At 38.1% G+C, this 16038-nt stretch overlaps 1 protein-coding gene across 2 annotated transcripts in view; it reads right to left on the bottom strand.

Moving 5' to 3' along the window:
- Nucleotides 1–16038, bottom strand: part of USP3 (ubiquitin specific peptidase 3) — an 87731-nt gene that overhangs the window by 50037 nt on the left and 21656 nt on the right. The window contains exons 3-5 of one of the 2 annotated variants that reach the window (XM_049905986.1): nt 10492–10552; nt 9066–9181; nt 6122–6253 (exon numbers count right to left, since the gene is read on the bottom strand). In XM_049905986.1, the coding sequence (XP_049761943.1) occupies nt 6122–6150 (29 nt within the window). In that variant the 5' untranslated portion in view covers nt 6151–6253; nt 9066–9181; nt 10492–10552. The remainder of the gene's footprint in view (nt 1–6121; nt 6254–9065; nt 9182–10491; nt 10553–16038) is intronic. The other variant, XM_049905985.1, reaches the window with a different exon arrangement.

Raw genomic sequence — 16038 nt, 5'->3', positions numbered from 1 at the left:
TTGTTACTCCAAATTTTTTTTTTTTATTTATCCTGTTCGCCCTTTTCTCTTGGTTAGGCTTAAAACCCACTGCCACTGAGCTGATTCCAACTCATGGCAACCCCATGTTTAGAGAGTACAGCTGCTTTATTGGGTTTTCTTGGCTGTAATCTTTACAAGAGCAGATCTCCAGGCCCTTCTTCTGTGGTGCTACTGGGTGGGTTTGAACTGCCAACCCTTTGATTAGTAGTTGAGTACAAATCATCTGCACCACCCAGGGACTTTTGATTAGGCTGGACAATGGTTTCTTTTGTTGAAATCATCCTCTGAGTTTATCTGCCAATGCTACTGTTTTACTGTTTTTCTTTTTATTAAATATGTTTAGCTTTATTAATTCCTTTGGTTCTGCTCTCTTTTATTCTGTTACTTTTCTTTCTTCTGAAGCTGAATGCTTAGTTTATTTTCTTTTTAAGTGCCCATGAAACCTTTAAAATAATTGATTATTTATTAGTTCTTAAAATGAAAGCATTCGTAAGATCCTGAAAGCAGGAACAGCACAGGCCATATGCAAAAAAAAAAAAAATGGAAATGAGCAACAATAGTAGAAATTACAACTTGACCACTTGGAAACAGAGTCTCTCCCAATTTTTAAATCAAAGGAAATAAAAGAGTAAACTGCAGAACATCTGTGAAATAATAATGAAAACAATGCATATTAATATATATATAGAAGACAGTTAAACCTGCACACAAAAGGAAAATTCTTAGCCTAGAATTCCCATTAATAAACAATAAAAAACTGAAAATAAAAGGAGAATGTTATAAATCAAGATACATTGTCTATATTAAGCCCAGAGGTGGAAAAAGCAAATAGAAAACAAGCTTAAAAGGGAAGACAGTTCTGTTCAAGTTAGTCTTTCTTTTTACTCTTAGAAGGCCACTTTACCTCAACAGGAATGGATAGTTAGAACATAGTCAGACTAAGTCAGAATGAGGAATTTAGACAATGGTATTTATTTTATATTGTATAGCTTTAATCTTTGTTTAAAACTTTATTTTAGACAAACCTAATTACAAATACACATACAAAAAATATTCCCTAAAAGCCAAACAGATGAGATTTTAAAATTATCTCTATCACTATTTTTCTTCTATTCAAAGAATACAAAACTGAGAGATTTACATATGTGAAGGGTATACATTTTCATATAATAGAATCAGCCTAGTGTTTTACTTCCCCCCCTTTTTTTTAGCACAATATGAATTGAATGTGTTATCAACTAGCTTCTCTTAAGAGTATTTTAAGACTATTTTGTATAAATAGCTTCCTCTACCAAAAGCTGCCATTTTTCCTGTTTTCATTTCTCACCCAAAATGTTACCACCTCACTGAGTGTATCACACCCAAGACAGAGAAAAATCCTGACCTCTTTCTCAGCTTTTAAATTCTAAGTTGTTTTTCATTCCTGTTGCCAGTGCTATTGGAACTACCCAAGCAATAAGGTTATGCATCATATTCTTGAAAAACTAGTATTCCCAAACCAAACTATCCTTCGCTCTTCTGAAAGAAGAACTCATAATATACTGAACCTGATTTTTCTATGCAACTGTGAAGAAATCTTTCCATCACCAGTCCTTTATCTACTATAAAGTTACCTTTAAACAGGAAGTTATGTATAATACTAATATAAAAACAAAACACAACAACAACAAAAAAACCTTTGTGCAAAAAGTACCCTTCCAGAAGGGGGCAGTGTCAGGTCCTCCACTAAGTTTTAAATTCCTTTCCCTTCACTTGTATAACCTTTTGACGCCTAGAGGTAAATGTGACCTCTGGTTTTATGACGAATGACAGATGCAGAATACTGAAGGAAAAAAAAAAAGCATTGATAATATAATGGCTTAATCTATTTCAAACCAAGAAATGTTAAAACCCAAAAGAACTCGTTTAGAAAATAAGCCTATTTTAAATTATCTGTTATTAAATTCTGATGTGTTGCCATCAAATAAGCCAGTTATGGAAAATTAGAAGAATACCTGTAGAGAAGCCCCACATTCTTTGCTAAAAGGAGACAAATACCAGCTTACTAAAGAAGAGCCTTTTACGTTTTCAGACCACCTTTGTTACAAAGTTTCCTTTAAACTTCAAAACACTATTTTTAAATAAAAAGCTTCCCTGTTCTCTAATTTTACAACACTGAAAATTTGTGTCCAAATAGTTCACAGGTATAGTCAACAAAGACTTTCCTCTTTTTTATTTGTAATCACAACTGCCTTTGGAACTGATCCAGTATCAATTTAAACCCACAAATAAGAGCTTTACTTTTATTAATTTTAAATAAAATTGCTATTTATTACAATTGTTTAAAATCTGAAATACAAGTCTTTTTTCTAGACAAACGAATCGGTTAGCATTTTATAATATTTGTTTGAAGGGAATGTTTTAAAACATTACCTGCCTGAAAAGGAAAATTCCAGTATTTAGTTTTAATATCCCTTTTACACTTTTATATTCTCAAAAATTGTTATTGTTGATAAGGATCAAAGTTGCCAAGACAATGTCAAAAGTGAAAAAATTCTATTTCTTTAGTATTTTACATCTACTAATCCAAATGTCTATCTACATAAGAAATCATATTAAAGTTCCTAATTTTAATCTTTGTTTCTTTTCAATCACAATACTGTATCCCATACACAATTCCATTTGTACTGGTTAGGGAGGGAAGTTAGGGTGGGAGGGAAGGAAATGTTACTTAAACAATAAGCTGAACACTTGCCCTTGCGTGCAAATCTTGGGAAGATTTTCATTTGTATTGAAATCTTCATTTGCCTCCAACTTGGTATCATGTTGATCTGATTTATCCCCCAAAGGGATGAGTTCCTGTCAAATCAAAATTATCCCTTTTGGTATTGGTATCACTTTCCCTCTTTTGGAATAGTGACCTGTTTCATGTTGTTCTGCTTGGTTACTATGTGCTTCTTCTAGATGTCCTGTTTATATCAGAACTGAGGGTATCCCTCTTGCAAGAGAAAAACAATAGCTCATCTATGCCATGATTAAGGAGCCCCAGTGGCACACTTAAGCACTCGGCCACTAACCAAAAATGCTGGCGGTTCAAAGCCACCCAGCGGCTCCATGGGAGAAAGACCTGGTGACCTGCTTCTCTAAAGATTACAGCCTAGAAAACCCCATGGGACAGTTCTACCCTGTCACATGGGGTCAATATGAGCCCAAATTGACTTGTCGGCACCCAGCAACACAATACCATGATTTAGGTCTTCTTCAGGGAAAAAGCTCTGTGGCTCTTCAGTCCTCCAAGATGACCAGAGGACCCAATATTATTGACCTGGTATAACTTTCCCCACTTCTGGAAGTTAACAAAATTCAATCTTTCAAACACACATTGTCTGCTCTGCACAAGATACTGAGTACTACAGCAGATATGGAGATCTGACATATGGCTCCTGCAGCCCCCAAGGACATTTACCAAATAACTAAGTGTGCAGCAGGAAATTACAAGTATCCCAAGAACTATAAGGTCAGCCAAAATCATGGCCAGCTACAATTGAGGCTTGGGGGAGGGGGGTGGAGATCGGCAATAATTTCATAAAGGATATGCAAAGATAGGAGAAGGTAGGGATTCTTGGTAGGGAGAAAATAAAGACAGAAAAACTGTGAGTCTGAGAGCATCTCACAACCTCTCTAGAGCACAGAACACTGGGAAAGGGGCTTTAATATTAGCTAATGTCAGAATATTTCAACTACAAGCACAGTAATTCATAATCAAGTAGCTTAAACGCAATATACCAATATTTTATACCTGAAGCAAATCATTCCGTCTAACCACAAGGAAAATACGTAAACTGAAGTGAAATTACGGGAAGTGCACTGGAAAATCACACACACACACCCTACAGAAAGAGGAAATTTCTTTTTATTTCTTAATTATAGTGAGGTGTGGGAAAATGTTAATCTAAACCACAGCTTCATTGGCTTCCAAGTATCCCAGGTTCCTTTTTGGCCGTGAGTGTGATGAGGGTGATTCCCTGGCAGTTTGCTCTAAAACCCATAAACGAGACAGTAATGTGACCAGCTGCGGCTCCCTTCCTGCCTTTCAGAAGCTCTGGGTGTCTGCACACTCGCAGCTCTGTATAACTTCACACAAAAGGCTGGCACCTGGCCAAGAAGCCTCCGCCATGGCATATATTTCCCAAGGTTTAAGATCTGCCAGTTAATTCCAATTCAGTCATGAAACGACACACACTTTAGCGCACCATACCAATATAAAACAAATGAAATTCCAGTTTCTGTTTAATAAAAGTATTCCCTCAAAATGCAATATATAAAGAATATAACCTACATACTTAAGGAGCCCTGTGAATATAAGGCCACTCCACTGTTTTTAAAATCTCCTCAAAGAGCTGTTTCCTCATAATCTTACAAATTGCAAGAAAACCTACTGGAAACTTACAGCGCACAGAGATTTAAGTGTATTTCCAAAGTTCCTATTAAGCAATTCATATACATTGCTAACTGAAAATCAAGAGTGCAAAATAAATTAAAAAAATAAAAATAAAAAACAGAGACTGAATGTTTTTGACTCCTGGTACGTAGAAGTTGGCATGCCCTATGATTGTGAGAGACCTTGAGAATGGTCTTAATCTCTGTTGTCTGAAGCAGAAATACAACCACATGCAAACGCGTGGCTCTGTAAATTCGGCACCTATGTCACTCTCATATATGAGGTTCCCAGAGGAATGGGAAATACAAATGAAAATACTTCAACAGACTGGCTCCTGCTTAACTCTCGTAGGAAGCAGGTTACATAACAGCAACTAACCAAAAAGTGAACGCTAGCTCTTGTGTGCACATCTGGGGAAGATGTTCATTTTTATTGAAATCTTCACTTATCTCTAGCTTGTCTCCCTTCTTGACCTGGACACCTTCTTCCATACAGAGGATCACTGAAACAGTAGTGATCTGAATGACCAAACCTTAAGATATTTGATCCAGTAACCAAAATTGAATGTTAAACCTGTAAAAATTTAAAAGACCTAGCAAACTCCCGACCTTTTCTTCCCCTCTTTGATGGAGACATTTCTATGATTCAATTATCAATGAAGGACAGTGTAAAAAGGATAGGCACCGAATGTGTGAAATCAAAATGATCTTTGGACTTCAAGTCCCCATCCCTGTCCAGTACTGCCTTTGGGTGACATTCAAGAGCTGTCTGGCAGGGGAAAAAGAAACCCAAAGGGTGCCTTTAAACATAAGCCTGTTTTCTCCCCCTTTAATGTCAACAACCTCTTGAACGGAAACCAAACTGATTAAAACAAATAAAGAATTATTCATCATAATTTATTAGTCAAGGAAACAAATGTGCTTTACATTGAAGTTAAAATGGCAATAATATATTGACCTTTTGAGTATACTAAATAGATACGGATTGTTAAATATCACTTGTAAGCTAAATAACCCAGCCTAGTTCTAAGCAGCCACAAAAATAGATATCTACTTTATCGTCATTTCTATGAAACAGGCACGTATATTATATCACAAAGAAAGAACAGAGCCTTCAACCTCCTTTTAAAGAACATAATACTTAAAAAAAAAAAAAAGACTAAAAGGCTACACAAGAAATTCTTAACATTTACCTCTAGGGAAGGAGAAGGAGAGAAGAGAACTGGGCTGGGAGAAAACTGTCAAAACGTTTTTGTTTTCTTTTTTTTTCAATATAGAAGTCAAAATTTTGAAGCTTACATGGCAAAATGTTAACTGGAGAGAAGGCACATAGGGTTTATCATATCATCTTTCAATTAATAACAAAAACAACAAAGATAGAAAAAGAATGATAATGAATGGACACAAAGAAACAGATACTTCTCATTTCCCTGAAGCTTACTGGGATAGACAAGAAGCAGGGGGTGGGAGAGGAGAGGAGGCCTAGAAGTTGAAAGGAACAATGCAAAGTAAAACCAGAGTGAATAAGGGTAGGCATTCCTGATGGCTCCAGTCCCCTGTGAACCCTTAGGAGACTGAAAGGGGTCATGGCAGCAGCTTAGAGGCTGGGAGGGGGTGGGGAGCTGGGAGAACACTTGCACATACCAGGAAGGATTAACATTTCTAGAAAACATTAACTTACCAGTACGTACTGTAGCTACTGCAATCCATACACACCGTGTGCTGAGCTTTGTCTTGCTTTTCTGACTTTTTATGATTGGTTAAGGGTACCTGGGCATCTTCATAATGTTTTTTTGCATGGCCGTTCACATACCTTCCAAAAACCAAATGAAAATTCATTTTAACCTAAATGTTGCTTTGGAAGTTAAAGTAGTAAGAAAATTACATGTTAATCAAAGCAGAATGAGAAAGAACACTCTTAAAGAACATTCAATCATTTTGTGATTTCTTAAGCTGAATACTTAAAACATGCTCCTTTTTTTTGCCATTAACTATTACCGTCAACTCTTAAATATACACAAGACTAGGACCAGGCAAGGAAGGGCATTATCTATGCAAATCAGCGTCAATACCATTGATATTATCACTCATATAGACTCCTTTGCTGATGCTTTTGCTACAGTTTTTTTTAAGCTTTTTCTTAGACCAGTAACTCCCAACTCAGGCTGTCATCACAGACCAGCTTTGTAAAGTGCTCAGCCACTATCCACAGGGCCACATGCTCCACCTACTCTGATTGCTGCTTAACATAAAACCTGAGAGTCAGATATGGAAACAAGATAATCTTCCACCTCTGTCTCATTGATATATACGGCTTCAGATCTTTTATTTCAACACCTGAATAATCGGCTCCACTCCTACTGAAAGGGGTTTGTTTAGAAACGATCCACACAAAACACAAATCATTTTAAGCTTACATAAACTGTTATTTCTCTACATGGACAAAGATAATAAAAGTTGGCTACCTTCATAAAAATCTGTAATACTTTCCAACTCTGATTTATTAAATCATTGCATTACAACAAGCAAAATGCAGGTTCATATATGCAGATGGTATGCACCCAAATTCATCTACACCTTCACCAAAATGGAAACCCTGGTGGCATAGTGGTTAAAGGCTCCAGCTGCTAACCTAAAGGTCGGCAGTTCAAATCCACCAGGCGTTCCTTGGAAACCCTATGGGGCAGTTCTACTCTATCCTATAGAGTCACTATGAGTTGGAATTGACTCAACGGCAACGGGTTTGCTTTTTTTTTTTTTTGGTTTTCACCAAAATACTGCACACTGTTGTAACTGACCACTACTGTGAAGACCCTTATCAAACAAAAATCTCCCAGTTCCTAGATATAAGCCAATTTGTAGAAAACATCGCTGACTTGAAAAGTCAGAACAGTCAAAACAAATGTTGGCCAAATGGTACCAAAATGCGCAGGTTCCGGGAGTTCAGAGGACGATTTTGCCATAAGGCCCCTTAGCCGCATCAGGAGTAACACTTACCTTGGGGAAAGCACAGTAGTTGTGGAAAGCAGGGAGGATCAACTTTAAGCCCAGTCTCTACATTCCAGGAAAGCTGGAAGCATCAGAGCACTGCTAACCTCAACTCAGAATCTGACCCTGATCTTTTCCCATTTTATTCATAGTAGCAAAAGCAACTAACGTTTGGGTATTCATGGGTCCTCTGTCCAAAAAGTGGACTAAAATACATTTTAAAATAAAATCATAACTAAGAGTACAAGCTCTAAAACTAGACTGCCTGGGTTCAAAAGCAGGCTTTGTCACAGCCTGGCCATGTGAGCTTGGGTGAGTTACTTAACCTGTCTGTGCTTCGTTTTCCTCCTCTGTAAAATGGACATAATAGTACCTGTATCTCATGGGTTGTTGGGTAGTTAAGTAATCCATGGCACACAATAAATGAATGAGTGTTAGCAATTATTTTTATTAGTATTCTCCTTTACTTGCTTAACTACTATTTATTCGGAATCCAAAGAATATAATTGCTTAGAAAGTGTTCACGTTAAGCACATACTGCGACATGTTACTGCATGAAACAGGAAACACACAATATTTCACTTAAAAAGTAAACTCCAGGGCATCATATAAGCTCAACATCTAATTAGCTCCATTTTCTACCCTTATATATAGTGTATTTACTGTATTGTTGTCATACTGTACGCCATGAAAAACGATAGCAATGTTTATGATGAGGAATACCTTCAGAATCAGAGAATAATAATAATAATAAATGGCATTACCACTTTCTCTTCTCTGAAAACTGATCAACTGTGTAAAGTACATACAGTTCATTTCATCGTGAGACCATAGTGTCTGAATGTACTGGATATTTAAATGTTACCGTGTATCTCAGTGACCAGATAAGAAGCATGATGACCACTGACATTAAGATCAGCAATGTTTTGGCTAATACTCAAATACATCAGTCAGAAAGTAACAGCTTCGTTTAAGCTGGCTAACATAAAACAAGTGTTTCCTTTATCTAGTTTTAGATTTTAACTAGACACTCTGACCTGCAGCCCAAGAGGAAGTGTCTCAAGCTACACAGAAGCCACAGATTTCTAATGACAATCTTAAAAATTCAAAAACTTAGATGCAACGGTGTCATGAAGACCAAGAGAATATATAACTGAATGTGCTCTTGATAAACTATTTCTCCTAGCTGAAAGGGTGTTCGGTTTAAGAGTTCTCTTCAGACACGTGGCTTAAAATCACTGAAAAATCTGAACACGTGGCAAGCCACGCCCAGGCACCCAGGATAACAGAAAATTAACCAAGCAGCTGTGTAAAATGGAGATCCAAGTCCAGGCTACTTTATTATCTGTTTCATCTATTTAATCGTGTTTCTCCGAAACCATGCTGAATTTCTAAATTTTAGATTGCTTGTAACTGGAAACAGCCTACCTGCAGAGACTAGAAAATTTCTACTTTATTTTTCCAAAACATGCTTAGAGAATTGTTTGTTGCTTGCTATTAAGAACACTGATCTCTCCAAGTCTTGAGAGCTTGCCAGGTCTTTTCGTTGGCACATGACCTTCAAGATTTAGGTTGTAGAGCACTATGAGACGGCTGGAGAACAGAGCTACATCAATTGATTGCATTATAATTCTCACCTCTCAAAATCTAGGAGAGGAATCTGTCTCTTCAAGTGCAGAATTTAAGTGCTTCTACTTTTCTTCTCTTTTAAAAAAATGTTATCTGTACAAAGTATTTTCAGGTTCCCCAAATCCTAGAGATTTCAAAACCACAACAGCCACAATTAAGATACGCAGTTAACATTTTCCAAAGGTACTCTTAAGTGTACACGGAAAAAACACTCAATTCCAGGACTAAAAATATGTGAAAAAACAAAAGTTAACCAAACCAAGATGCTTTCTTCATGCAATGAGGGTTTAAAAATAACAATGGGGGAAATATTTCAGATAAATACAATATAGATTTAAGCCGGTATGACTATGATTTCCCATCTGCCTGTTGCAAAGCTATTAATTTCTGAAGCACATTCCAAGTGCATTTTCTAAGCTAAAAGAGCAGTAAAAATAAATGTGCTACTACCAGGCTAAAAAACACAAAGTTTGATATTTATTTGAGTTTGTGTTAGAAGAAAAGAGCTACTAAACTAACACCATTTTGAAGCCAAGAACTGGGAAGAAATGCTCAGGCTTGAACTGGGGGAGAGGAGGGCTACGTCAATTGGAAGCAAAATGTTTTAATGGAACAATGAAACACTTGGCACATGCTAGACAGGCATTAAGGAGCCCCGCTGGTACAGTGATTAAAGCACTCAGCTCCTAAACAAAAGGTCAGTGGTTCAAACCCACTAGCTGCTCCACAGGAGAAAGATGCAGCGATCTGCTTCCATATAGGTGACAGCCTTGGAAACCGTATGGGGAGTTCTACTCTGTCCAATAGGGTCACTATGAGTCGGAATTGACTCAGCTACAGTGGGTTTGGTTTTTGGTTTTAGACAGGAATTAATAATGAACTCTATGAGATCATTTTCAAAGAGAATTCCTTTGTAAATATTTTGGTTTTTTTCAGAAGAATGATATCTGGGATTCATTTCAAAATAAATCAGTAAAGGCAGGGATCGGGCGTAATGGGTGAAACAAGACTAGTCATGTGTTGATAACTGTTGAAGCTGGGTGATGAGAACACGGGGTTTAATTATATTAACTCTCTATTTTTGTATATGCTGAAATCTTCCCCTAATAAAAGCTTTAAAAACTACCACGAGGTAAGCTTTTAATTCAAGATTTCGAAGTTCTTGTTTCATTTTCCAGTCAAATATTACTAGATTCTCTTGATCATCAAAAGAATTCTTCTGAGTATCAAAAACAAGGATCTTCCCCCCAGATTCTTCCCAGTTGTGTCACTAAACAAAGGGACTCTACTGGAAAAGGGAAGCCCGTGGAGAATTATACACTATGATTACGAGATTGTTCTAAACAAGTTCAAATCAACAAAGCTTTGGCATAAAGCTGAAAGGCGAATTAAAAAAGCAAAGCAGGGTAGTGAATTAATAAGTTCGTCACCTACCTTCCACAGTGGACACTTGAACAAGTCAGACAGACCCAGGGGCTTTTGTTGGATCGGCACACTAATAAAAAGAAAAATACACAATATACCAATTGTATCATATTATTTCCCAATTTCTCCCCTAATCTGCAACACCATACCCTGTGATTAAGCTATAAATACCACGGTTGCTTAGGTGTCCTGAAATCACAAATCCCTGCTTTGTGAGTACAATTATACAAAAACAGCTGTCTAATTAAAGCTATATTGAAAAGAATTTCAACGCACGTCCACAACGGCTGCTCATTTTTAATTGTTGATTCAACTCAAACAGCTCACCCACAAGTTAGAAACATATACATTTTTTCTCCTTTATTACTTATTTCCTTTCACCACGGTCTCCGACGAGTTAGCAATAGGCTATTTGCCCAACACATTTTATAAAAGTCCAGCTTTTTTTTAACTCGTGTGTCTTTGCCATACAGGTCATATACCAATATAAATGACATCTCTCCGAGCTTATTTAATAAAAGGTGTAATAGGATAGGGATACATTTAAGAAGACGAAGCCCTGTTTTCCCAAATTAATGTCTTGGTGTCATAAAATATAATTTTAAATATGACAGTTGCACCTAAATCTTGCTGAAGGTGCACCAGGACATAATTACATCAGTTTAAGTATTATGGGGGTGGGGAGGCAAGAAGGGGTACCGAAACTTTTTAAAATATTGAATACAATTTCACTTGCTATTTACCTGTTTGATTAAAAAACTCAAGTCTATATGACAATGATTTTCAAAAGGGGAGGGATATAAAAATCATCTGGGAAGCTTTTTCAAAGCACATATGTTCTACCAGGTAGATATCTAAGTAGGGACAGGGACTGGAGGGCCAAGAACACGCACGATCTTGAGAAAAGCAGCTTCCCAGGTGACTCCTAGCTGATCCTTGGGAAACACTAGTCGGCTTCCCAGGGGCATAGGAGGGGCATCGTAGCACAACCAAGCGCTTAGGATTATAATAAACCCACTGCCTGGCACACAGTGGGTTCTCAATACTTGTATAAAGTCAGTTCAACTTTCTTAGTATAGGATACCAAGCTCCTCCAAGACGTGGTGACCACCTACACCCCTCTTGCCTTATCACGCACCACAAGCAGGCCCTTCTCACTGCTAAAAAAAAAGAAAGAAAAAGGGAAAGGACTCATTGACAAAAGCCCACACAATCTGTAAATTCAAAAACATTTTCCATTATGAAGAACAGTAATTTTTATAAGACTTATTTAACGTATCTAGGCTTTCAAATATGTTAAATTCATGAATTTGGAACTAAATCTATTACACATAACTCATCAATAAGATGTCTCTCTCCCTTCCACAGCATTAGCATGTTGTTGGAGACTGTTCTCTTTACATGGAAGTGAATTTATATGGCAGAAGGTCATGACGACTTCTATTTAAACAATTAAAGTATTTCTGTGAAATGTCTTGAGGAAGCCGCTGTAAATCCTTTCTAATGAGAGGGGATTAAGCAAATCAGTTAAACTAATGTTAACAACAACAACAAAGGCAAGGTAGAAATGCCCTGCCTAAGTTTCTTCACACAGATGGACGTAACTTAATTTTCAACAATAATTTCAAAACAGCTTTCTGAGACAGAGAGAAGAAAAGTTTTGTATAATTAACTGGTACACCTATACAAGCAGAATTGGTGGGCAATTCTTCTAAACGGTTTTGAAGCTTTGGTCTTGCTATCAGTATTTTTCTGAAACTTTGTACAATCTTTCCCCTTCCTCATTCTCGGGTACTGTTTCAGAGTTTTTGTCCCTCCCTGAGCTCTCACCAAAGATGAGTTGTAAAACTCGATCTAAATCTACAGAGAAAAGGGCAGAAGGGGAACGGGAAAAAAAACGAGAACTTGTAAGCTTTTCACACAGTTGCTTTGCTCTGCTTACTCTCATATCAATTATCTTTGCAAGGAAAAAAGAAAAACCCAAACCATCAAAGAAATACACATGATAAATTCAACATCTCAGGAGGTGGAGAAGTGAAGTTCCCTGAAATATCTCCCTAAAAGTAAATGGTATCGATATGCTTATTATGCCACCAACCTCAGTCGTATCACTGAAGGGTATTCAACAAAGGTTTGTGACTTGGAAGGAGAATCCATCTATGGCAGACTTACCAACTTATTCATGCTAGAACGACAGTGCTTAGACCAGTGACAAACACACACTCAAATGTCTGTTGAGGGAACTGAATCAATAAAAACAAGAGACTGGTTTTTAACATGACACATTATCATGCACCTTAAGATTCTGTCCTCTTCAGTGCGTCTGTTAAACCTCAATTTTAAAAAATGAGCTAGATCTGTATGTTTTGTCTTGGAATAACGATCCAGATATATGTTGAGAAGAGGAAAGCAAACGGCACAAAAAAAAAAAAAAGAGCAAAAGTTGAAAACTGGTGGCCCAGAGCAGCAGACAAGATAGCTAAAATGCCTTCACTAGGTGCCTGGCACTTTTCTAAGTACTTTATATTATCTTACTTAATCCTCAGAACAACCCAAAGGTAGTATTATCATCGCCACTTTTAAGATGTGGAAGTGAAGCACAGCGAGACTAAGTAACTGGCCTTAGGTCAAAGAGCCAGTAAGCAGTGGAACCTGGACATGAACAACACACAGCCCAGTGATATACTGCCCAAGGATCTCACCTGTCTAGCCAGCACAAAACCCTAAACCAAACCCATTGCCGAGGAGTCAATTCTGACTCATAGCACCCCTATAGGACAGAGTAGAAACGTACTCTAGGGTTTCCAAGGAGTGGCTGGTGGATTCCAACTGCTGACCTTTCGGTTAGCAGAGGAGCCCTTAACCACTAATATTTCTGAAGATTAAAGCTTCAAGTGGTAAAGTCCCCTTCAAGCCAAGGGCTCCACCTTTCCTTAATACGTTAATTATAGTACCATTGTTTGACTTGTTATTTACTATTGATTCCCAAAAAACCAAAAACCAAACCCATTGCTTTCGAGTGGATTCCAACTCATAGTAGCCCTATGCCAGAGTAGAAATGCCCCAAAGGGTTTCCAAGGAGTGCCTAGTAGATTCAAACTGCCGACCTTTTGGTTAGCACAGCCACAGCTCTTAACCACTATGCCACCCAGGTTGGCAGTTCAAACTTAGCAGCCGCTCCACAGGAGAAAGATGTGGCAGTCTGTTTCCATGAAGATTACAGCCTTGGAAACCCTATGGGGCAGGTCTACTCTGTCCTATAGGGTCACAATGAGTCGGAATCGACTCCATGGCAATGGGTTTGGTTTTGGTTTTGAGGAAGAGGGAGGAAGTCTCTGGGTGGCGTGAACAGTTAAGCACTCCACCAGCGGGATGGTTGTTGGTTCAAACCCACCCCAGGGCACTAAGAAGACAGGCCTGGTGGTCTGCTTCCAAAAGGTCACAACTTTGAAAACCCTATGGAGCAGTTCTACTGTGCACACATGGATTGCCAGGAGTTGGAACTGACTCAACAGCAACTAACAATGAGGGTGAGAAGAGGAGGAGAAAAAAGAGAAAAGGAGGAAGGAGGGGAGAGTTTATTAGTGAATAAATAAATACCTCACACAACTTGACTAGAAAAGAACATCATGGCTGGTAAAGCAGAGGGTCAGCAAAAACAAGGGAAACCCTCAATGAGATGGACTGACACACAGTCACAATGGACTCAAACATACCAATGATCATGAGGATGGTGCAGGACTGGACAATGTTTTGTTCTGTTGTACATAAGGCTGCCAGGAGTCAGAGTCAACTTGGAGACAACTAACAAAAACATGCAACTTAAGACAGGGATGAAGAGACAGAATAAAAGGAAATATAGTACTGACTTCCCAAATGTCAGAAACATTTTAATAAATCTGAAATCGACTTCACTTTCTGAGTCAAGAAATCCAATTTCTTCTATCATGAACATTTACAATGAGAAAGTGAAGACTTAGTCTCTGCTAGGACACCTGGTCTTGGCTGTTTAAACGACAGTGGTCTCTGAAGGCTTAGCTTAGTATGTTCACATCAGACAAGCACTGGAAAGGCTAGGAAGCTACAGAAGATGAGGTATGATGGGAAATCCAGAAATCATTTATTGCAATATTCTGGGGAATATTCACTCTGTTTATATATGCCTTATGCAAATTAAGAGCCCTTAATGAACTCAGGACAATTATAAAATACAATGAAAAACATCAACACCATTAAACTACCTCTGAGTTATTGGTAAAAGTAGTAGAACTGGTCATAGCATGAATAAAAAAATACTACAGATAATCTTAAAATCATTTATTTTAATCGCCTTCAGGAGAACTATCTTATCATAAAATGTAGCCTCAATTTACAGACAGCTGAGTTCCAGAAGTTCATCTGTAAGATGACACTATTTCCCATGGCAACAGTATCAGAGATTTCCAGGCTCTTCTATAAGACTCTACATGAACCACAACATAGCTGAAATATAACACATATACAATAAAACCACACTAGTTCATAAACATTTGTTTACATAAGTATTATAAATATTAAATACATTTAAAATATTTTTAAAGCTATGAATATACCGTCTTATCTATTCAGCAAAACATAAAAACATTACAGAGATTTTTGTTTTCATTATTTAATCTTAAAAGCTGGTACTGAGAGAAAGCAGGTGATGAGGATGGAAACTCACAAAAGTTCAAACAGATAAGTATGGAAACTTACCAGGGCTCTTCATTACCTAGTTATACTTCAAGGTGACGTCAAGGAAAAGGAAGCCACGTACTCTCACACTAACCCTACACTTGGCCACAGGGGGTCATGCGGAGTCTCATAAACTGAGTAAGTTTCCTCTTTTTTCACTCAGATGATAAAATTTCCTCAAACCAAGATACTCTCGCCTCTAGCAAATCTCCCCATTTGCCTGGGTTCTTCCAATCTGACCCCAGCCTGTCTCCTCTCAGCCCCTGGGCATCTCAGACGGGAAGCTGGCACTAACTAGGCTCCTTCTCTTGCCCTTCTCCTTCAGCCATGACCTCAGAGCCTCCCTGTGGCCCTGTGTTCACCTCAGCCTCAAGCTCTTTAAGTTGTGAATTCAAGCAGGAGTGAATAAAGAATCTTGATCCTCTCCTGAGCTGGGCCTTTCTCCAGAAGGTAGAGTTATAACATATACAGAGGGGTTGGGGGCGGGGGGGATCCCTAAAACATGCCTCAGACTCGTGTCTTCTTCCTAAAGCCCCCAAATGCTTTAACTCTTCTGGAAGCCAGGACGTGAGAAGTGAAAGTGCACAGAGACAGAGGGAAGGCACCCAAGAGATCTACAGAGCAGAGTGGGCTGACCCTGCTATTCCTGTAAGGGAAATCCTCTGCTCCTTCAGCACAGCAAATAAAGAAGGGCAGGGAACTAGGGGGTCTGTGCTGGAAGCGGCCTATCTACACGCAAATGTTTTCAGGTTGTGTTCATAAGACAAGGAGGAGTTTAAGAGACAAATGGCACCCACAGTGAATATAATGTTCTTTCTACATATGCAGGGCCACCGCTGATCT

Source organism: Elephas maximus, chromosome 13 (genome assembly GCF_024166365.1).
Source record: "Elephas maximus indicus isolate mEleMax1 chromosome 13, mEleMax1 primary haplotype, whole genome shotgun sequence".
Classification (NCBI taxonomy): domain Eukaryota; kingdom Metazoa; phylum Chordata; class Mammalia; order Proboscidea; family Elephantidae; genus Elephas; species Elephas maximus.
Note: the sequence above shows the minus strand (reverse complement) of the source record. Positions and strands in the feature narration are given on the sequence as shown.